The sequence below is a fragment of the Poecile atricapillus genome, chromosome 16 (genome assembly GCF_030490865.1).
Source record: "Poecile atricapillus isolate bPoeAtr1 chromosome 16, bPoeAtr1.hap1, whole genome shotgun sequence".
In the NCBI taxonomy this organism is placed as follows: Eukaryota; Metazoa; Chordata; class Aves; order Passeriformes; family Paridae; genus Poecile; species Poecile atricapillus.
Genome location: NC_081264.1, coordinates 12,282,809 through 12,306,128, shown reverse-complemented (window position 1 = coordinate 12,306,128; position 23,320 = coordinate 12,282,809). Strand labels below are relative to the sequence as shown.

General features: G+C 55.3%; 1 protein-coding gene across 1 annotated transcript in view; it reads left to right on the top strand.

Annotated features, from left to right (window-relative positions):
* KSR2 (kinase suppressor of ras 2) overlaps positions 1–23,320 on the top strand; it is a 78,047-nt gene that overhangs the window by 35,438 nt on the left and 19,289 nt on the right. The window contains exons 6-14 of the mRNA XM_058851454.1: positions 5,969–6,038; positions 6,614–6,697; positions 9,016–9,083; positions 10,473–10,597; positions 12,648–12,816; positions 15,336–15,377; positions 15,660–15,726; positions 17,257–17,305; positions 18,033–18,400. Of these exons, the coding sequence (XP_058707437.1) occupies positions 5,969–6,038; positions 6,614–6,697; positions 9,016–9,083; positions 10,473–10,597; positions 12,648–12,816; positions 15,336–15,377; positions 15,660–15,726; positions 17,257–17,305; positions 18,033–18,400 (1,042 nt within the window). The remainder of the gene's footprint in view (positions 1–5,968; positions 6,039–6,613; positions 6,698–9,015; positions 9,084–10,472; positions 10,598–12,647; positions 12,817–15,335; positions 15,378–15,659; positions 15,727–17,256; positions 17,306–18,032; positions 18,401–23,320) is intronic.

Genomic DNA, 23,320 nt, shown 5'->3' with positions numbered 1-23,320 from the left:
GGAGCTGGGTTTCCCCAGCTGGTTGATCCCTGCCGGGAGGTTTCGGCATCAGCGGAGCTGTTTGGTCCTTGCAGGATCAACATCCGTGTGGGAGTTACACCAAGCAGGAGCAGAATCATGGAATGATTTGGGCTGGAAGGGGGCTTGAAGCTCACCCACTTCCATGGGCAGGGACTCCTCCCACCAGAGCAGGTTGCTCCAAGCCCTGCCTGCATCCCAAGGATTCCCTGTCCCCATCCCTGTGGTGATCCGAGCTCTCCACAGCATCCCATCCCTATGGGCTCTTCTAAAAATCCCTCTTCCCTTTTCCTCCTGTGGGAGCAGCAGGGCAGCACCCAGATGCTCTGGATTGCTGTGGAATTACTTCCCTAAGCCCAGAAACACAAAAACTGTTGTTGTCAGCTGGAGATGGGTGAGGGGAGCCCAGCGAGGCCCCGTCCCTCCCTGGCTGTCTCTCCATGATTTCTCTTCCACAGCCTTGCTGCTCCTGGCAGGAGCATGTTCCCATCTGAGTCATCCCTGGCCCGGGTCAGGAGCAGGCTCAGATGCTTCCCTCTGATTTTTAACATCCCTTGGTCCTGATGGATTTTCACAGAGGGCTGGAGGGAGCTGCAGAAGGAGCCTCTTCCTCCGACAGCACAAATCTGGCTGGGAGAATCACAAGATCATGGAATGTCCCAAGTTGATCCGCCAGGATCATCCAGTCCCATTGCTGGCCCTGCACAGACCCCCAACAACCCCACCCTGGGCATCCCTGGCAGCGCTGTCCAAACGCTCCTGGAGCTCTGGCAGCCTCGGGGCCGTGCCCATTCCCTGGGGAGCCTGGGCAGTGCCAGCACCTCTGGGGGAAGAACCTTTCCCTGCTCTGCACCTAAACCTCCTGACACAGCTCCAGCCTTTCCCTGTCCCAGGGAGCAGAGCCCAGAGCTGCCCCTCAGAAGGAAGCTGTGGAACCACTGGTTTAATGTGATCTCCAGGGATGTCCCCTCCCTGCCCAGCCCTGTGTGACAGCTCCATCACACCCACTGTGGTGCTGCTCCAGCCGTGTCCCTGGGGGGATTCTCCTGAATCCCGGTCCTGCCTCTTCCCCTTGGCTCTGTGAGCGAGGAATTTGCAGTTTGGGGTGTTGAGCATGAGCAGGATCCCAGCCAGGGATGGCCAAGTGACAAGTGCTGAGATGCCACCTTGAGTCCCCCCAGCTCCTGGACTGTCTGTGAAGGAGCCCCTGAAGGGGGGGCTGACCCCAGGTGGGTTTGGTGGGACCCAGGACAATGCCCAGTGGGTCAGCGTGGGGGTCCCTGAGCTCTAAATCCAGTTTTTCTGCTGGAAAGCACCAGGCTGGACACAAGGACAGGACAGTGGTGGTGAAGGTGACATGGGGAAGTAGCCAGAGCCACCCAGACCATGTCCCCTCTCTGTGGCCATCCCACTGCCAGTGCTGGGGTGGCTTTGTGGGGGGACACCTGTCCCTAGCGCTGTCCCAGCCCCAGGAGGCTCCAGGAGGGACTGCCCAAAGGGAATTCCTTTCTTGGGGACCACCAGTGGTTCTCTCCTCCCTGAACCTGCCCTGCAGGAGCCCTCCCCAGCTGTGTTGGCAGCACAGCTGGCAGCTCCCTGCAGCCACAGCTGGCCACAGCTGGCAGCGGGGCTCCGGGAGGTTTCCTGCCCTGCCAGTGGGGTCGGAGGGCACAGCTTTGTTGGGATAAACCTAATGGAGCCTGCGAGGCTGAGAACTGGAGGGGGGAAATCCCCATGTGAGGCTTTAAGCCAGCTGAATGTGACATTTGAGCTGGATAAATGGGATGGTCACGCTGGAAAGGGGAACTGCCCGGATTAGAAAGGGGCTCTTTCCTTACTGGCTTCATCCTGCTGGATCCATCCTGGATCATCCTTCCACCCACTGGACCTGGCTGTGATCCACAGGGTGGGAAGAGACCTTAAAGACCGTCCCATTCCACCCCCCTGCGTGGACAGGGACACTTCCCACCGGATCAAATTCCATGTGGAATATTTGCCACGTGCACTGATGGAGGGAGCAGGTGACTGCCTTTGTAGCTTGAATCCTGCGTGGATTTATATCCTGGGGAGGGAAAGCTGCTGGAGCAGCTGCTCTGGGATCTCTCCATCCTATTTTGGCTCTAAAAGCAGCAGGAGCAAGGCCTGAGATGTCTCCTGAAGGGACTTCGCTGCAGAGCAGCTCCCTGGGGTGCTGGGCTCCCAGCTGGAAGTGAACTCAGGAAGGTGGGAAGACACTGGGACAGTGTCCCTGGAACTGCCACGGGTTGAGACATTGGAACTCTGTCACTGGAGCCCAGAGCAGCTGGGGCTGCCCCTGGAGCCCTGGCAGTGTCCCAGGCCAGGCTGGAGGGGGCTTGGAGCCACCAGGGACAGTGAGAGGTGTCGCTGTTCATGGCAGGGGTGGAACAAGATCATCTTTAAGATCCTTTCCCACCCAAACCATTCCATGGATATTATGGTCTGTCCCTGGACTGGGATTTTTGCCTGGTCTTTGAGACATTCCTGATTCTAGATATCTTTTGGGGTTGAGCTCCATTGGGAAGAAGTTCCAATCCTTAATTTCTCTGTGGGACTCGCCCACCTTGGGAACATTTTGGTGACAGCCTGGGATATCTGGGATAAGTGCAAAGTCTCCTGGCCATTTCTTGGCTTTGCAGTGACTCACCCCAGCATTCTTAGCAATTCCATCGATTTCATCCATCCCATTCATACTGTGAACATCTGATTGCTGTGGCAGGAGAAGGAGGGTTTGTTTATCAGGCTGTCTCTGTGATGGATAACCTGCTCCCACCAATTCCCTGCCATCCACACAGGGGCCAAGAGATGAGGAAGGGGCAATTCTGACAAAACACAGTCCCACACCACCCGTGTGCTCCAGCACTGCTGCCACCCCTGGGAGATGCTCCCGGTGTCCTTGGTGAGGGTTTGGGGCTCTCTGAGGGCATCACCGCCCACCCCAAGCAGGGTGGAAGCCCAAAATAACAATCCAGGCGAGCTCCAGGTGATTTTCTCCATGCAGGACACGCCCAGGCAGGCATCCCAGCCGGGGAGCAGCCGGAATTGAGCGCGGCGCTGCCGGGATGGCAGCGGGGCCAGCGAGGGCATCGCGGCCGAGGCAGCGCCGCCGTCCCCGTCACCTCCGAGGCGCGGGTGCCACTCAGGAGCTGTCACAGCTGCCTGTCACCGCGCTGCCTGTCAGCGACACGCCGGAGGTGGCTGTCACCCTTCTCCCGCTCGCTTTCCCCCTTCCCCGCTCCTGGCACGGCTGATCCCATCAAGCGCGGCTGTTGATTTTGGGATGAGCTGTGCCGCGACGAGCAGGAGCCCTGACCTTTGCGGCAGCGGCGAAGGAAAACACGGAGAGGTTTTGGAAGGAGGGTGGCATCCCCAGGCATCGCTGGGCGGTGTCACGACATCGGGAAGCGGGGTTTGGCTTTTGGGAACCCCTCGGGAGGCAGGAATGGGGTGAAGGACCGGGGAAAGTCTCCATGGGTGGCACCAGGGTGCGAAATTCCGCTTGTGCCCAATTAAATGTGAGCTCGGAGCGGGGGTGAAGTTACGCGGGGGGAAAGTTTGGATTTTCGAGGCGGGTTGATAAAGGTGATTAAGGTTCAGGTAATGACTGGCACGGGTCAGCGGAGGTCGGGAGACATCAATGGGAGGAGGGAGGGAGGATTGGGGAGAGGGAGCCGCTGTCACGCTTCAAAGCTTGCGAGGATCAAGAGATCCCGCTGCCGCTTCCCCATCACGGGGTCCCCACGGCAAAGCCTGAACCCCCCACCCCGAAACGAGACGTGCTCGTGGGGTTTTTATTCGCCTTGTAATTAACGCTGATTGCGGCAGTTTGGGGGGGTTTCAGTGAGAATATTCCTCCTGTGCTGGGGGGAGGCTCCTGCAGCTCCACCTTCCCCCCGAGTTCACATTGCGAGCTTCTCCTCGGAGCGCGAATCCGGGCAAAGGGGAGAATCCCAAATTAACTGCAGAGCCCCCCAAGCCCTCGGGGCTGATCCCCGGTGCCTTTCCCTGCCCTCCTGCCCCGCTCCGCTGCTTTTCCCTCCTGCCAACAGCGGCTCTATTGTTAAACGCCGCGATCCTGCGTGGCTCGCTGCCGCTAATGAAGGTAATTAGCTGTGAGTCACGTCGGGCTCATTTATGTTACGAGGTCAAAATCCCCGCTACACTTCAATACATTTTTGCAGCGAGCACATTTAGAAAGTAATTAAAAGGCTCAGCAGCCGCCGGTGCCTCCATCCCCTCTCCCCCTCGCCGGGCTGGCAGGATTTAATTGAGGCCAGCCGAAAGTTAGTGGGAATAAATTGTGGCTGATAACGTGGAGGTTGTAATTTAATTCCGGGAGAGGAGCTGTTCTGGCCCGGGTGTTTGGCTCTTCAGGGAGGGGGTGATGATGATAACTCAGTTCTGCCACGCGGTTTAGGGAGGGGGGAATGAGGCTCTGCGGGGAGGGCTCACTCGTCAGAGCGTCACCTCTGGGATTTGTGGACCCAGTTCCCAGCCCTGGGAGGTTGTGGATGTGGAGGGATGCTGGTCCAGCAGCCCAGGGTGATTTGTCACAAAGACTGGTGAGGAAATACCAAAAATACTGGTAATGTGGTGCTGGGGACGTGAATTCCCCTCTTGGCTTTGAAGGGAGCGTGTAAAAATTAGGGAGCGAGTTTTCACACAGGTGGATAAAGCCAGGACACAGGGAATGGCTCCCACTGCCAGAGGGCAGGGATGGATGGGATATTGGGCAGGAATTGTTCCCTGGCAGGGTGGGCAGGCCCTGGCACAGGGTGCCCAGAGCAGCTGGGGCTGCCCCTGGATCCCTGGCAGTGCCCAAGGCCAGGTTGGACAGGGCTTGGAGCAGCCTGGGACAGTGGGAAGTGTCCCTGCCCATGGGAATGAGATGATTTTAATGTCCCCTCCACCCAAACCATCCCACCATTCCGTGATTCTGACATCTCAATTGCTGCCTCTGCCTGTGCAATGACCAGAAGAAGAGAAGGATCCAGAGCTGCTGCTCGGAGGTGCTGGAGCAGGATGGGCTCGGGATGCTCCCAGGATTTCCAGCCCAGGGAGCAGGATGTAAATGTAACCTTCAGCCAGCGAGTGCAATTAGAGCCCCGTGCCTGCCGCTATATTAAAATGGGATATTAAAGCAAACAGCGGCTCTCCCCGCTCCCAGGGATAATATCCAGCGCCTGTTTAGCCAGGGATTTGCCGGCGCTCTGAGCAAACAGCCGGGAGCCGCCGCTGGTGCCCGGGAAACCTCTGAAATCCCCGAGTGAAAATCCAGCCTTCGGATCCCGGCGTGGATCCGCTCCCGGGGCCGAGCATCCTGCGGGGCAGGACCTTTCCCTGGCCAGGAGGAGGAGGAGGAGGAGGAGCGGCTTTTCCATCCTCGCTGAGGCTGAAGGAGGATGTGGAACCACGCTCCTGGTTGCCTTCCTGCTCCAGCGCTGCCAGTCAACTTCCCTCTTTTTCCTTATCCCTCTCACCACTTTTTCCTTGGAAGGAGAGCCCCGGAACTGCGTTTAACTCTGTTCTTCCCTTGGAACACGAGTGGAATCACCTTTGGGGTGGCTGGCACGCAGCTTTTCCTCAGCTGCCACCTCATGTCTTATTAAAAACTGACCATGAGGCTGCTCCAGCTTTAGTTTCCCTTTCTTGTTTGGACAATGGTGATGTGATTCCAAAAGTTTTGCAATCCTGCACATGGGTGCCCCCTCTGCTGTCCCCTCCCTGGTCCCAGCTGGGTGATGGGATCCCGATTCCCACAAAGCCCAGACGTCTCCTGCTTTCCAGACTGGGAGCTCAGTAAGGCGTTCCAGGGGGAAATAGCAGGAAAATCACATTTTTTGTGCACATCCTTTGCTCCCTTTCCCAAAAAACTTGTATCCCAGCTCTCGCTGTTGTTACCAGTACTGTTTTCCCTGCTCTCTCCCCGCAGATACGCTGTCAGTGCCTCGCTGGTCCCCGCAGATCCCTCGTCGGGATTTAGGAAACTCCATCAAACACAGGTACGCTCACCCTGCTGCCCTGCCAGCCTGGGGGATGAGGGGTGGCCACCTCCCTGCCCATCTCCACTCCAGGACACGGGGAGGGGACATTCCCCCTCCTTGCCGTGCTGGGCTCTCCTCCAAGCCCATTTCAATTCCATTTCAGTTCAGATCTGGTTTAGATAAGGCTCGAGTGGCTATCGATAAAAGCTGTGTATTATCCGTGACCTTGCCAGCCTTCAGCAAATTCCCCATCTCTGGATTATCTCCCTTCCATATCTCCCCGAAGAGGGAAAAGCTGCTGTTTGATGGGAAGCTGCTTCCCAAGGGGCTGGAAATGTTGGTCCCCATGGTGGGGAGGGGGTTTGGGGGGTACCTGGGGTGGGCACAGCTGGGGAATCACAGGGATTTGGGATTGGATTCCCTTTGAAAGCTTCCAGAAGCAAAGGAAGGCTCGGGGTTGTGTTTTGGCATCCCTGGAAGAATTCCTCAGCAGCCGCGGTGGAGTTTGAGGGCAGCAGAGAGAGGATAAAGCAGGGCTCGGGAGATAAGTGAGGCTTCATCCCTCCCTGGCCACTCCGTGTTTCTCTCCACAGGTTTTCCACCAAGTACTGGATGTCTCAGACCTGCACCGTCTGCGGGAAGGGAATGTTGTTCGGCTTAAAATGCAAAAACTGCAAGTACGGCGCCGTGCCGGAGCTGTTTGTGTCCCTCCTCAAAACTGGGGGGGGATAAGCAGGGTTTTCCTGGGGGAGCCGAGCAGGGATCTGGGCATGGAGAGACCAAGCAGGCCCTCTCCAGCTCATCCTCACAGGAAGCTTTAATGAGATGTGGAATTGTGTGAATAACACCCCAAAGCAGGTCTGGGATGGGGTCAGGCTCCTCGGGGAGGATGTGCCTGCCAGACCTCGGCTCTGCTCGCTCCAGAGCTCTGAGTCAGATCCTGCCAGTCCCCCTTCCCTAAGCCTGGCTTTAGATGCCCACGTTATGGAGATTCCCTGTGGAATTAACTGCAGGACACGGGGGATGGGTGTGCTGGACCAGGCAGGGATAGCTCTGGGCATCAGGTGGGTTTTGCCCCCAGTTTTGGGCTGTAGCCTCTATTTCTGCCAAGTTTTGGGCACCTCTGGCAGGGTCGTGGCCCTGAGGAGCCAACTCACCCCAAAGGGTTAATCCACGGTGCAAAGGAGAGGGGATGAGCAGGGACAGGACCGGGAGAACAGCGAGGCAGAGGCTGGGGCAGCTCCAGCCGCTCTCAATCCGCCACAGCCGGTCCAGCCTTGGACGGAGCCGGGCAGCACTCGGGGAAGCCTCTGCTGGAGCCAGGATTGCCTTTCCTGGGGCTGGGAGCTGGGAATTGTGATTGTCTGCGGCTAACGGAGCGATAACGATCGCTGCCGCCGCTGATTAAGCGCTGATGAGTTGGTAAATTGGGATTTAAACCTGCCGAGAAGGGCTCGCTTACTCCACAGCTGGTGGGGCTTTTCGGGAAGGGATGTTATCAAATAGAGGGATTTTAAAGGGGTGATTCCCGTCGGAAGTGGAGGCTTTTCCTGCCCGTGCTGGAGGAGGGATGTTGTGCCTGCTCCCTGACCAGGATCAGGGACGCTGTGGCTCTGGCTGTGCAAATCCTGCTCCCTGTAATCCTACACAACAAATCCTTTTTCTGGCAGTCAAAAGTCGGGAGCGAGCACAAGGCATTTAGGTTTTTTCCAGCCTTGCCCCGGCGCTGCTTTCCCCAGAAAGCAGAGGGGAACCAACAGGTAAAACAAACAACCGGACCCCAAACCCCCCAAGCCTCAAATACCAAATTAATTCCTGCCTTTCCCTCTAGGAACAGCTTTGTAATAAAAGCTAACACGGGCAGCTCCTGAATTTTCATTACCCAGCTCATTGACTTGGAGCTGCCGTTCTCTCTTTTTTTTTTTTCCCCATCATTTCCCCTTGTTTTGATAAATCCTTTCCTCCTTTTTCCCTTTTCCCCCATGGCTTTCTGCCGGCCTGGCAGAGCGTGAGCTGGGGATGCGTTTCCATCCTTAATTAAGGAGGAATGGGAAGGATTTGGGAGTCTGCCTATGCCTATATGCATGAGCCGGGGGTGAAGCCCTCCAGACTCCTGCCCTGGCTCCGCAAACCGGGAAAAGCTCTGCAGAATATCCAGAGGCTGTAAATCCTCTCTTTATTTTGGCTAAGTGTCCTTAATAAAGCCGGGAGGGGAGGGCACAGTGACAGGGACACATCAGGGACTTTCTCCCCCTCTGCTGCTCCTGAATTAATTAAGCGTCCAGCAGCAGGATGGTGGGCACGGGGATTTCATGGAATCATGGAATGGTTTGGGCTGGAAGGGAACTTAAAGCTGATCCCGCCTCACCTTCCAGTAAACTCTTCCCCTCAGCACAGGGCTCTGAGCCTTTTGCTGCAGCCAGGTCTGGCAGAAGTGACAATTTGGGGCGTCCTCAAGCTGGCAGAAAAAGGGGCAGAGCACCCAGGTTTGGGAATTCCTGTGCGTTTTCCAAAGGTGTGCAGCCCCTGCCAGCCGGCCCCTCCTGATTTTCCAGGGTGTGCATCCCAAACTGTTCCTCACTCCTGAGCCTGCTGCCTGGGAATGAGGGGAAGCAGGAGCTGCAGGGTTCACTCAGAGTGAACAACCAAAGCCTTGCATCCAGCCACTTTCCCAAGGGGAAAAGGAGGAAAAAGCCCTGAACTCCATCACAGAATCCCAGAATAGCCTGGATGGGAAGGGACCTTAAATCCCATCCCGTTCCCCCCTGCCATGGGCAGGGGCTCCTTCCACCATCCCAGGCTGCTCCAAACCCCGTCCAACCCGGCCTTGGACAGTTCAGGAATCCAGGGACAGCCACAGCTTCACTCTCCTCCAACACAGGGAGCGATTCCTTCCCCAAATCCCACCCCTGGCAGCGGGAAGAAGCTCCCCCTTATCCCGTCACTCCATCCATCATCTCTCTCTTCTCACTCCTTTCTCTCCGTCCCCTGCCAGGCTCAAGTGCCACAACAAATGCACCAAAGAGGCGCCCCCGTGTCACCTGCTGATCATCCACCGCGGAGGTAAGGGGCTCTCTGCTGCCCGCTCCGTGCCTCCGGGGGTGCTGCCAGCGGGTCAAAACCTTCAAAAGCCCCGCGGGCGATTCGGGAGCCGGACCCAGGCGGGGTCCCCGGCGGGACGGAGGCTCCCGAACCGCTTGGGCTCTCCGGGGAAATGTTACCCACCGTTTTTTCCGCTTGTAGGGAGACGAGCCGGTCGGGGCGAGGCAGATTTGCATTGCAAACCACTTCCACCCACCCTCCCCCTGCCTCCTTTTCTTTTCAGATTCCCCACCGCACGGGGTAAGTCCAACCAGGTTTTGGCCTTTTGCTTCTGTCGAGAGCTCAGGGCGGATGGGGGACCCCGAACCTCCCGGTGCATGCGGGGTCCCCGCGCCGGGGACGCGGCCGTGGCCCTGCGGATGCTCGTGGTGCTTTTGGAGCTGCCTTATCCCGCTTTCCTGCGGGAGAGCCCGGCCTAAAATCCACAGAGAGACAGGCAGAACTTTGCAGCAGGACGGCGGGGCGGCGCTTCCCACCTCTTTTCTTCCAGATTTTGGCTCCCTTGCTGGCCAGAGGACCGCGACTGCCTGAGGGAAACGATTCCAATCGCTCTTGCCTTGAATTTTGAGCTCTTAAAGCTGTTCCTTTGTGTCAAATATCCCACCCCAAAACCCGCTCCTTGGTTTAATCCCGGGGAAAAGGATTGTGCCGGTGGCACCTCAGAGGGGCAATTTTACAGCCTCCACGCCCTCGCTTGCAGCAAATTTGGGTGGAAGCGGCTGAAGACCCCCCCGGTCAGGCTCGGAGCTGCCCGGGAGGCAGGAGAGCAGCGTCCCGGGGCAGGCGGGTTCCTGGCATGGGCAGGAATTGGGATTTGGGGCTGTGATGTGGCAGGAGCCGGAGCTGCCCGCTGTGTGTTTTAGGAGCAGCATGGCTTTGGGGTGGCCTCAGCATCACTGAAATACCTCCCACCCCCCCAAAAAACCCCAAATCCAGCTCTTAAATTCATTAGCTTGGAGTCAAACCGTTCCTGAGCCCTCCCAGCCTTCAGGCTTTTCTCCCCCCAAAAGAATCCCCCTGCTGAGAGTGTTGTGAGCCGGCTCCTTCCCTCCACCCCAAAAAGCTCTGGCAAGGAACGGGATTGTGCTGGCTGAGCCCCGGCTCACGGAGGGGCCGTGGCAACTTCTGGACCTCCCAAATTTCCACCTGACACCCTGGGGGGGTTGGCCGTGGCCGGGGTGCAGGAGGATCCCGAGGTTCAGCTGCCATCCCAGGCTGGAAGTGCCGCGGGAATCGCTTTGGAGAGCGGTTTGCAAGCACAGGGTGACCCCGAGCGCTCCTGCTGACCTTTGATGTCCTCTCCTCTCTCTTCCCTTCCTCTCCACCCCCTTTTCCCTCTCTCCCTTCTTAATCCAGCAAGGTTAGTCCGGACAGAGTCGGTGCCCTGCGACATCAACAACCCCCTGAGGAAGCCCCCGCGGTACTCGGACCTGCACGTCAGCCAAACCCTCCCCAAAACCAACAAACTCAACAAGGTGAGCCCTGGGCCCCCCACGCCCGCACCCTGACACAGGGACAGGACCCCTGGCACCCCAATGTCCACGGCTTTGCAGAGGATCGTGGAATTCTCCAGGCTGGAAAAGATATTTTAAGAAAACTGAGTTTGATTGTTCCCGCAGCGCTGCCCCGTGTCCCCGGTGCCACATCCACATCGCTGCCTAAATGACCCCACCCTGCCCTGGGCAGCTGTGCCAGGGCCTGGCCACCCTTCCCATGAGGAAATCTTCCCAAAATCCACCCTGAGCCTCCCCTGGCCCAGCCTGAGGCCGTTCCCTCTCCTCCTGTCCCTGTTCCCTGGGAGCAGAGCCCGACCCTCCCCGGCTGTCCCCTCCTGGCAGGGAGTTGTGCAGAGCCAGAAGGGCCCCCTGAGCCTCCTTTTCTCCAGGCTGAGCCCCTTTCCCAGCTCCCTCAGCCCCTCCTGGGGCTCCAGCCCCTTCCCCAGCTCCGTTCCCTGCCCTGGACATGTATGCAATGAAGTTATTTATTTTGAAAATAAAATGGGCTCAGCACTTCCAGAACAGCCTGGATCCTGCTGTCCCAGTCCTGCTCCACTGCAGCCTCTCAGTCTCCAGGTCCAAGCTGAATTTGGGGTGGTTTGAGGTCTCTTCTCCCAGTGGAGACTTCAATAAATAACGAATTTATTGTTGCAAATAAAACAAGCCTGGAATTTGATTGTCCCTGGCAAAGCTGCTCAAGCCAGACCTGACAGAGCACCTGGCTCACTCCTGCTCTGTGTTGATACAATAAACCCATCACAGGGCTGCTTCGGATGGAATTTAAAGCCTGTTGGCCTCCAGTGGAAAATTCCTTGGAGCAAGGGCAGGGTGAGGGGCTGGCAGGCTGGAAGTGCTCAAAAACAGGGATATCACTGATGTGACAGGGAATGGATCAACAAAACCCCAAATTCCCAAAGTCTGGCTGAGCTCCTCCAGCCCTCAGCATCTTCTGGCTCTGGGAAAAGTGTGGGTACCAAGATGCTCCTGGAGACGCTGATTTTAAAGCTAAATATTTTTAGGAATGTCTTGGTGTAGGGATCTGCTCTGGTTTTGTTGTTATGGGGTTGAGCCTTTGTCCTGAGCACTCCCCTTCAGGTTGAAATTTCCCTTATAAATATTCTCATTTCAGCATGGCCCCCTTCTTACTTTGGTATTCCTGAAAGAATTTCTGTAAAGGTATCCTGAATAAAATCATGGAATGGCCTGGGTTGGGAGAGACCTTAAATTCCTCTAATTCCAACCCCCCATGAAATCTTTTTGTTGTGACCTTCACTGGTTGCTTAAAAAAGAATTTACCTGACCAAGATTATTGAGCATGGGATGATGACCAATATGGGTTTCCTGGAAAGCCCAGCTCATTTAAGAATTAATTAATTAATTAGGACAACATTACTTGCTGGGGAAGGCTCCTGCAGACTTTTTAACCTTGGAGGGAAATTCTGTGGGGGTGGGGCTGCTCAGCACTGCTCAGACCCTGTTCAGTGGCTCCAAGTTGGGCAGCAAGGGGAGGAATTCTGACAACCTCGATTTTCCTTTTCTGATCCAAGATATCCCAGCAGGTTTTCCTGCCTGTTGCCTCTGTTCCCACCCATCCCAGCAGGCACACAAAATCACTGGCCTTGACTGGGAAGAGTCAAGGAATGGTGAGGAACGTCTTGGGGTGCATTGGCTGCTCCTTCCAGATCCTGCAAGGCCCTGGGGTTTGGCTCCAAGGAGTTCAGCAGGAACTTCCAGGACCTTGCTGTCCCCAAGGGTGGTGGCCCTGGTTCTGGCCTTGGTGGCCGTGCCTGTGCAGAGCCAGGGGATTTGCAGAACCCTCAGCTGGGGGTGAGGGTGGGAAAGGAGCCAAAGGTGGGAAATGGCTCTGGGGAGTACAAACAGCTTTGTGAAAAGCTCTGGAGCTCTGGGTGTTTTCTGGAAGAGTCGGGTGTGACGATGCAGCTGTCCCTTGTCACCCGGGGTCCTCTGCACCTTGGGGTGGCACCGAGCAGCGCCGCTCTGACCTTCCCTCCTTCCCTGTGTCCCTCAGGACCACATTCCAGTGCCCTACCAGCCAGATTCCAGCAGCAACCCCTCGTCCACCACGTCGTCCACGCCGTCCTCGCCGGCCCCGCCGCTGCCGCCCAGCGCCACCCCCCCGTCCCCCCTGCACCCGTCCCCGCAGTGCCCGCGCCAGCAGAAGCAGTTCAACCTGCCAGGTACTGCCACCCCTTCCCCGTGTCCCCACCTGTCCCCTGCGAGGGATTCGTGTCCTGGGGTGTCCTTGGGATGTGGATCAGTTCTGCCTAATTCCCTGCCTGGGCTTACACTGGGATCGGGAGAAGGTGGAAGTAGAAATGGGGAGAAAAGATGAGTTTAGGGTAATTCAGGTTGGGAGTCTCTGGTCAAACCCGCTTGGAGAAGGGTCAGAGCTCCAGGCTTGATCCAGTCTTGGAACCCTCCATGGTTGGAGCCAGCCCAACTTCTGCTGCTCTTGAGGCCACAGAACCTTTCCAGGCATGGATTTTCCATGGCATTTCTCCTCAGGTGCAAGCACAAACCAGGGGCTGACCCTGGTCGTTGACGTGACCCCACCGTGTGTTTGGGGTGATGGGTCCCCAACAGGTTGGCAGCCTGTGTGGGGTGACAGACGATTCTGGGGTTGTCTGATGTGGTTTGTCCCATGGAATCTGGGATCCATCCTCTGGGAGCTTCACCTCTTCAGGGATGGTGGAGGAGGCAGGGGGGTCACGGTGGCTGCAGGACACGCAAGTTATGGAAGACGGCCCAAAAAGCTCCTCCTAGGCTGAGGATGTATCAAAGCCTGTCCCAGCGTGTCTGCTTTCCTTCGGGATGTCCTGCTGCTCCGGGAAAGGTCCCTTCCAGGAGGGAATGGCTCAGCATCACTCCTGGAAATGTCCACTTGCTCCCAAAATAGAGCTGGTGAGGGGAGAGGAGATCTCTGGGATGCTGCAGTGCTCCTGGCTGTCCTGGTGGCCCTGCTTGATCCATGACCTCTTTGCTGCAGCAGCTGGAAGGTTGGGGTCTCTCCTGCACCCTCAAAATCCCAGGATTAATGAATGGAAAGGAAAGGAAAAGAAAGGAAAGAAGGAAAGGAAAGGAAAGGAGGAAGACTTGCTTCTCCAGAGGAACCAGGCAGAATCCTCATGCTCTGCTGTGGTGCTTCCATCCTGACAAGTCTTCAAGCAGAGAGGAGGAGGATGATGAGGAGGAGGTTGCCTGGCAGAATCCATCACCATGACATCAAACACTTCCAAAAGCTGGGAAAACCCCCCAGCAGCCAAGCACCCATCGTGTCCTCGTGTGCCTGGAGAGGAGGCAGCCCTTTGGAGCACCTGGGATTCGGGCAGGATCTTGGAATGGCACCAGGAAAACAGCAGAGCAGGTGGGAGGAAGCCCTGAGCACTCCCAGGAATGCTGTGGCCCATCCATAGGGTCAGGATTTCACCCGGCACAGCCCTGGAGCCTCCAAGATCCAGGAGGAGATGGCACTGGTTCCGTGCTGGTGTGACCCAGTGTGAGGAGTTCTTCCAGAGCCAAAGTGTCCCGGTGTCTCAGCATCCCAATCCACCTGCTGGGCCAGCCTGGCCCGCTCCTGGGGGATCCAGCCTTCGGTAGCCCCATCATGGGACACTTCTGGAGCAGGGACAACCTATGGGGCTTCTTGCGATATTATTTCTTGTGGTTTAAAGCAGAAACCGTGGATTTCACCCCTCTTCTGGGGAGCTGGGACACATTCCCAGCCGGCAGGGCAGGATCAGACCCTGGCAGCTCTGGGGGGTGTTTGCTCCCTGTTTTATTCCCAGGAGGAGCAGAATGGGATCCATAGCAGGACTTACCCTGCTTTCATCTTCCCAGCCAGGAATTGTTCTGTGGTTTATCCCATCAAGGTGGTCATCTCAGGGATTAGGATTTGAGCTTGGAAGTTGTGACACTGTGACCTCCTGCTGGAATTACCTCCCAGGCTCCTTTGATGTTGGCTCAGGTCCTGCTGCGGGGCTGAGGTCAGACTTTGGAGTCTCCAAGATGGAGAGGAGAGGCTGAGGGATGGCCCTTGGGGTCTTGGAGATAAGAAGGTGACTTCTGAGCTGGTGCCAACCTCTGGTGGCCTCAGAAGCTCCAAGTTCTTCGCATCCATGACCTGCCTGCCCATGGAATGGGATCAGTCCTTGTGCTGGAGATGGGAGCCAGCGGATGTTCCCAACACCCAGAGCCTTTCCAACCTCTGGCTCTGGACAGTGGCTCCCGGGACTCCTCCCAGGAAGGACACGGCTCCAAGGCAAGGGAAAAAAGGGTGGAATGTGTCCCAAATGGGCAGCAGTTCCAAACCCATCACTTGGCGTCTCCAGGATGCCAAGAGGTTCCCAAATTCCACTTGAGGACCGGCAGTCCCGCTGGCAAAATGGTGTCCAAACCCCACCAGTGACTTCATGGATGGCATCAACCCTCTCCAAACAGCGCAGAGGAGTAGATGTGGGGGGGAAAATCAAGTTGGAATCCAGAAAAGAAAAAAAAAAAATCATTTTTTGGCCTGGGCATTCTATTTGACATTTTGGAATATGGAATATTCCATATGGGGGTATGGAAGCAGGAAAGGTTGGATCACACAGGAGGGAGTCACACGACTGGGGCTGAGGTTTCCTGGTGAAGAACCACTGAAGGCTGGAGTGTTTCCAGCTCCACAGGTCAATACTGAGCCCTTTTCCCTCTTTTCCAGCCTCCCATTACTACAAGTACAAGCAGCAGTTCATTTTCCCAGGTAAGGCTCTCGGGAAGTTTTTTCCTTGGATGCTGGAATTTCTCCTGGTGGGGATGGGTGCATGGCCGGCTTTCCAAACCCCTGGATTTGTGCTGGGGTGGGATTTGTGCTGGGGTGGGATTTCTCCTCAGAGCTCAGATGCTGCAGAGTTGGGTGGCCCTAAGTGACACCCAGCCCTACTCAGGTGTCACTAAATTGGACCTGGGGGTTTAATTAACCCCGGTGGGGTTTAATTGCCTTGGCTGCCCCCAGAGGTCTCTGACTCCTCTCTCTCGTTCCCAGATGTGGTGCCTGAGACGCCGACCCGAGCCCCGCAGGTCGTCCTGCACCCCGTCACCTCCAACCCCATGTGAGTGGCTCCCCCTTCCCACCCCCTTCCCTCTGCACCCCAAATCCTCCAGGCACCCATGGGTGCTCCCCTGCCCTTGGGGGCTCATGTGGTTCTGGTGAGACCCCGGAGCTCTGGAAGGCTGAGAAGAAGGGCAGGGGGTTCATTAATAACCCACAGCTCTTCCATGTTAGGGGAAAAAAAAATGTAAATGGATTTCAGTCCAAAAAGCCCAAGCCTAAGGGATTAATTAAATTATAATTAAATTAAAAGCAGATAACTGGGATACTTTTACCACTTCCAATGTTTTCAAGCCCAATAAACTTTGGGCTGAAAGTTTGGCAAAGTATTAGAGCCATCCCTCCCCAGCAGGTCGAGCCCAAATCCATCACTCCTTGATGTCCTGGAGCCTGTGCTGCTCCAGCGGTGACATTCCACTGCTGTGTCCTTCCTGATCCTTCCTCTAAAAGCCATTTTTGAAGGATTTCATGAGCCAGGGGTTCAAGGGGTCAGTTCTGGCCCCAGTTTGAGGCTGGCTCATCCACACTCTCCAAATTCCACTGGGGATCCAGTGAAACAAAGGACGGAACCACCGTTCCTTGGGAATTCCTGGAAAAATGGTGAAGTCAAAGCCTTTTCTTTCCCCCCTACTGAAAGGAAGGTGTCAAGACAGGATTTTTGGAGGGGAAGAGCTTTCAGTATCCAAAATCTGTGATTCCCTCTGACTCCCCCCTCACTGAAAACATCCCATGGGAGCCATCCTGGGCTTGGCTGAGTGAAACATCTCTGGATCCTCAGGAGACGGGAATTCGTGCCTGGGATAGTGATGAGGAGCTGCTCCTGCAAACCACCCATCCATGGAGATGTTTTGCAGGCACCTGGGCTTCCCAAGCTGCTCAAAGTGCCAGGATTGATTCCTTTTGTGATGTTTAGCATCCTGGGATTTATAGTCTTTCGTGGCCATGGAATGGGATGGGACTTGCAGGATTGCCGTGTACAAATGGCCTGGGGAGCAGAATTCCCCTGGGAAGGGATTTTGTTATTTATTGATTAATAATAATAATAATAATAATTATTTCTCATATATTTATATGATGTTTGAAACCATCTGAGCTGTCCCAGCTGATCCCTCACTCAGAATTTCCCCGATTCCCTGTTAATTGTCAGGAGCAGTGAGACCCCAGTCATGGACCTGGGGGTGGGAGGTGCTAAGTGACCAGGGAAGGAAAAGAACAGGAAAACCAGTCAGATTCCAATGCTCTCCTGCAGGGAGAGGATCTTTGAACCCTCCACTTCTCCAAAATGATTGAAAAATGCATTTTCTTTCCTTCTTTCGCTCCTGCTTTGGCTGGTGTTGGTAGTGGAGAAATCTTAGGAAACCCTGAAAAGGCCTCGAGTGTGGTCAGAGCCTGGGGGGGGTAAATCCATCCCTTTCCCTGGGTTAGTGACACCTTCTCCCCTCTGATCCCTTCACCCCTGGGGCAGGAAGAGGCACTGCTCCCCAGATCCCGGCGTTTTTCCATGGTGTTAATTCCGTAATTCTTTTAACAGCCTGGAAGGAAACCCATTGCTTCAAATTGAAGTGGAGCCCACCTCGGAGGTGAGACAGCTCCTGTGCTTAATGGGCCTTGGTTTTAGGGATGTCCTGGGGCACATTTCCTAGGAAATGGAGACGTTTCCCATCTGCACAGTGGAACTGCTGATAATTGAATTAAAGTCCAGGCATCCGTGTCCCCGCCCTGTGGAAAGAGACCCTCCTGGGCTTCCAGTTTGGAATTCAATGAGGTGTTTTCAGGATGCATTAAAAATGCGGTGGAAGGGAAGGAGGGGAGAGGGAAGATGAGGATGGAGCTTTTAAAGGGTGTTGTAAATCCTGTAGGAAGTCTAAATGGACCATCAAAGGGTCTGGGAATAAAGGGAATTAACAGAGCACAGCCCAGCCAGGGGAGGATGAAACTGTTTTAAGAAAAATGAAGTAAATCTCTGATGTGTCACAGTCTTAAATTTAACCCTGGGGTAAATAAATGGCTCCACTGGGAAGTGCTGAGTCCCCAGCTCTGGGGGGATTTAAAGCCCTGTGGATGTGGCACTTGGGGACGTGGGTTTGTGGTGGCCTTGGCCATGCTGGGGAAGGGCTGGGGTCAGTCTCAGAGAGCTTTCCCAACCGAAAGGATTCCATGATTCTATGGAAACCTGGGATTCTCCCAACTTTGCCTAGAACGGGGCTGCTCCTGCCTGGTTCCTCTGGGTCTGAGAGGGATCAGTGGGGTTTTTTCCGCAGTTTTTTCCCCTCTTCCATTGTTCCCGATGCTCTTTGCCCGCCACAGAACGAGGAAGGCGCCGAGGAGGTGCAGGAGTCCGAGGACGACTTTGAGGAGATGAACCTCTCGCTGCTCTCCGCGCGCAACTTCCCGCGCAAGGCCAGCCAGACCAGCATCTTCCTGCAGGAGTGGGACATCCCCTTCGAGCAGCTGGAGATCGGGGAGCTGATCGGGAAGGGCCGCTTCGGGCAGGTGTTCCACGGGCGCTGGCACGGGGAGGTGGCCATTCGCCTCATCGACATCGAGCGCGACAACGAGGACCAGCTCAAGGCCTTCAAGAGGGAGGTCATGGCCTACAGACAGACCCGGCACGAGAACGTGGTGCTCTTCATGGGGGCCTGCATGAGCCCTCCCCACCTCGCCATCATCACCAGGTTGGAATAGTTTATTTCTGTCCTAAGAATTGTTTTCCCTGTCCGAAAATTCGGTTTTTCCCGCCGTGGTTTCTTCCTCCAGTTCAACGCTGCCGCTGGGCTGAGTTCCCTGCCCTAAGGAAGGGATGTTCTCCATGTGCAGGATCCGTGCTCTCCGTGTGCTGTGGTTTGTGGTGTGGAGGATACAGCAAATCCAAAAGTCTGTCCAGGCAGGTCATTCTTCTGTAGGAGGGGAGCTCCGGACAGGAATGGTTTGTTTTATCCAGGGGCAGGATTTATTCCAGGATATCTCATGGAATCATGGAATGGTTTGGATTGGGTTGGGAGGGACCTTCAAGCCCACCCATGGGCAGGGACACCTCCCACTGTCCCAGGTTATTCCCTGGCCTTGGGCACTGCCAGGGATCCAGGGGCAGCCCCAGCTGCTCTGGGCACCCTGTGCCAGGGCCTGCCCACCCTGCCAGGGAACAATTCCTGCCCAATATCCCATCCATCCCTGCCCTCTGGCACTGGGAGCCATTCCCTGTGTCCTGTCCCTCCATCCCTTGTCCCCAGTCCCTCTCCAGCTCTCCTGGAGCCCGTTTAGGCTCTGGAAGACTGGGAGGCTCCTTGTAGTGGTCAGGGGAGCAATTTGGGGTTTGGGGGCTCCCAGACCACCCAACACCTCCACAGCTTTCTTGGTCTCAAGGCATTCCCAAAAACCTGCCCTCACCCCCATTCCCAATGGGAATGCAGCACTGAGTCTCCCGGTGTAATCCATGCTTGGCTGGGCAAAAAATCCCAGCTGGCCTGGAGGCAAAGAGGCTGCAAGTGCTCCCAGAGCAGCTGTTGTCATGGGAAATACATTTATTCCAGGGAATTCCATGATTTCCTTCACCCCCAGACCATGCTTTCAGCCATGGACATGGTCCTGCTTTTGATCCCACCCTGGGTTATTTTTTCCTGGAGAAGTTTCCCCAAGGTGAGGTTGAATTTTCCTCCTGGCAGCCTTTCAAAAAGCAGTGGAATGGCACCGCTTCCAACAGCCACCAGTGATGAAATATTGCATCATCTTTTCCTCACGTCCCTAATTTTCCCCTGGGAGTGGCGCCTCCCAGTCCCCAATCCCAGATGGGGTGGCTCTGCAGGTGTTCTGCTCCCTCTTTGTCCAAAACAATGGGATTTCACCCCAAATCTGTGTTACCTCATGCCTTGCTCCCTGCTCTGGTGGGTTCATGGGTTGCGTTTGCCTTGGGAGTTTCATCCTCTGGGGTCAGGGTGACCCCAAAGCGGGACCGGCTCTCCCCAGCTGGCAACTGGAAAAACGACGCCTTTTATTCAGGACCAAAAATGAGCCATCTGGGGAAAATTCCGCAGCATTTCCATCTATTGGGTAGCTCCGGGCCAAAAGCTTTTTGGAAAAGTGTGCAAACACATGTATTGATGGATGAGTCAGAGCCCCCATCCGTGTGTTACACCGCGTTCCCAAAGGAAAAGGCGGCGGCTCCATCCCGCTCCGCGCTCCCTCTGCAGCCCCCCTTTGCTCGGCTTTTCAGTGCTTTTCAACAGCAAAACCTGGGAAATGTATTCCTTGATTTGCTTTTTTTAATTTTTTTTTTTTTTTTTTTTTTTGAGCCATGGAATGTTTTCCTCTGCCATTTTCTATTCTAATGGGTCTTTCTATAAAAGCAGAAAGGTGCCATTTTTGACAGTTGGACAAAATCAGTCTGCGTGCTGCTGCAGCCTGGCGCATTAATGGGAGGAACGTGGAGCTCTGCTCGTCCTGTTCCTCTTCCAGCTGCGCTTGGTCCTGTTTTTGAAGATCAAAATGCAAATTTATTAAATTGCCCAAAATATAACCCAAGCTCACAACATTTCCAGGCATCACTTGTTTGTTCCTACAACCCGCTCTTATCTGCATCCTTCGATAGCTGAACCAATATCAGCTTTAAACCGAAGGACAGCAGGGTTGGATGGGATTTTGGGAAGGAATTGTTCCCTGTCAGGGTGGGCAGGCCCTGGCACAGGGTGCCCAGAGCAGCTGGGGCTGCCCCTGGATCCCTGGCAGTGCCCAAGGCCAGGCTGGATGGGGTTTGGATCAGCCTGGGATGGTGGAAGGTGTCCCATGTGCAATGGGATGGGATTTAAGGTCCCTTCCATCCCAAACCATTCCATGAGAATTTTACAATCGCAGGTGGAAACCTGTTTGATTTCTGCTGCTGGGATTTCTGGGCTGCAGGAAAACCGATGGGGCTCAGCTCAGTCTCAGAGGAATTTTGGGAAGCCCAGGGCTGTGTGAGTACATATCCCATAGCCCGGAGGGAACTTTGACACAATCTTCCTGCTTTGAGGATTCCTGTTGGGCTCTGCTCTGCTGTTCCGTGACAGCACAGCAATCACAGGATTTTGGAACAGCTTGGGTTGGAAGAGAATTTAAAGCTCATCCCATCCCACCCCCTGCCATGGGCAGGGACACCTTCCACTATCCCAGGCTGCTCCAAGCCCCATCCAACCTTCCTTGGACACTGCCAGGGATCCAGGGGCAGCCACAGCTTCTCTGAGCATCCTGTGCTTCCCCACCCTCACTGCGGAAAACTTCTCCTTATCTAATCTCATCTCATCTAATCTAGTCTGATCTAATCCCTATATCCAAGGAAGCTTCCTTGTTCTTGTGCTGGCGCTCCTTGTCTGGTTGATCCTTGGCTGAACATTTTTGGGAAGCCTCCTGTGGGGAAAAGCCTTCTCAGCATGTGGAGTTTTGCCTCCTATCCACGTTTCAGGGTTTTCTTAAGGGATGTGACATCCCTGGGGGATTTTCTGCCATGGGAGCTGCTGCTCGGGTGATGTAGGGAATGAGGGAAGAGGACAATGTGGCCTGGGTGGGAATGGTCCAGGATATTGGGAATGGTCCAGGATATTGGGAATGGTCCAGGATATTGGGAATGGTCCAGGAGGTGGCACCGGGGGAGCATCGCTCTTCCAACAGGACTTTCCCAAAGGGACCCAAGTTTTCCTAGTGGGTTTATGGGAATATCTTTAAACCAGGCTTTGCTTGGAGTGGGGGAAAATCATTCCCAGCTGCCTGAGGAGGGGATTATGGCTAAAAAACCCAGGATATCAGGATTTCCTCACCCTCCCTGTGCCCATTCCCAGGGCAAGACTTCCTGCTTGTGGAAAAGGCCACTTTTCTTCTGGGAGCCCACAAGTGGCCACTCGAGGCCGTTTTTTCCACAAAATCCCAGCAATTCCTTGTAGTTGTTACAGAAATCTCCGTTTCCCTGCACGTCTGGGAGCAGCTGCGTGTCCCTGGGAAGGGGCTTCACCACGTCGTGCCACCGGCGCTGCCGGAAGGGGGTTATTTATAGCTGGGTTTATTTTTACTTTTCCCCATCCCGACGTTTTCCTTCCTGATTGCCTGTGATATTCAGGGATCGTCTCATTAGCAGAAAGAAATTTCCCCATCCAAACAGCACGGCCCACGGGGAAAAAAACGGGAGGGGAAACTGAGGCAGCAGCTGGCTGAGGGTGGGATGGTTTGGGTTAAAAATCTGATTTTCCCTATGTTAACCATTTTTAGGGATAAATGGGACCAGCACTTTTTAAACTCTTCATTAATAATAAGAACAGTGGGATGGAGGCTGGAAAAGAAAAGGCTCCAGGGATGCCTCAGAGCCCTTCAGGTGCCTAAAGTCATTTCAGGAGAGCTGGAGAGGGACTGGGGACAAGGGATGGAGGGACAGGACACAGGGAATGGCTCCCAGTGCCAGAGGGCAGGGATGGATGGGATATTGGGAAGGAATCGTTCCCTGTGAGGTTGGGGAGGGGCTGGGATGGAATTCCCAGAGCAGCTGTATCCATTCCATCCCTGGCAGTGCCCAAGGTCAGGTTGGATGGGGTTTGGAGCCCCCTGGGACAGTGGGAGGTGTCCCTGCCATGGCAGGGGTGGCACTGGATGAGCTTTCAGCTCCCTTCCCACCCAAACCATTCCATGATTCCCGATTTGCCTCCTAACGCAACAGAAAAACAGAAATCCAGCATTTTTCAGCAGTGGGAGGTGGCGAGCGCAAGGAGCAGTTCCATCAGAGCTGCTAATGGGTTTTCTCTTGGGTAATGAGCGCTGGGGACAATTAACATCCATCTTAATTAGTCTGGAGCAGGAGCGGGTGCGAGCCTTGGTGCTTTGAGCGCTGCTTAACGGATGGCGAGAAACGGCGGCGAAATCCTCGGCTGGATGGGAATGAAAGGGCTGGAAAAACTCCCTGTTTGATGGAATAACAAGTTGGTTTTGCTGGTGGGGGACGTGACAAAGCCAGGCCTGGGTGACCTCAGCTCCTTGGGGCTCCTGGTCCTGGTGCCCAGAGCAGGAACAGAGTCAGCCTCAGCCACCCACGGGGGCCTTCCAAGGATAAAGTCCTTTCCTAATCCTGCTCAAATGGCTCCAGCCACCCATGGAAGCAGAAACTCCCACATTTTACAGCTCTGGGTGTTCCTCCTGAGGGGAAAAAAAAAGGGGGGGTGGGATTTGAATGCTTATGGATGCTTCCCAAAGCTCCAGGTGCCCGTTAAATCCGTATTGGAAGCAGGGGATCAGCGCACTGCACGCGGCTTCCTGGGGCTCCTGTTGGTTGGGAATGTTGTCTGGGAGAAGGCAGCGAGGTTATCCAGTCTGGAAGAAGATTTGAGCTGCAGTTTGAGCTCGTGAGGGGGGATTTGGTGCAGCTTTTCCAAGATTCCTTGGGTTTTTAGTCAGAAGCTCCAACGTGGCTTTTGGAGCTTGTGCAAGGAGTCTGGGATTTGCTGCCTGGGATGCTCCGGGCTGGGTTTTGACCCCTCTCCTGTCATGCCAGGGTGATTTCAACTTTCCAGGGTGCCCCTGGTGATGCCACCAGGGCTGTGTGGCCATGATTTATGTCCCTGCTGGGAAGACCCAGGAGAACACTG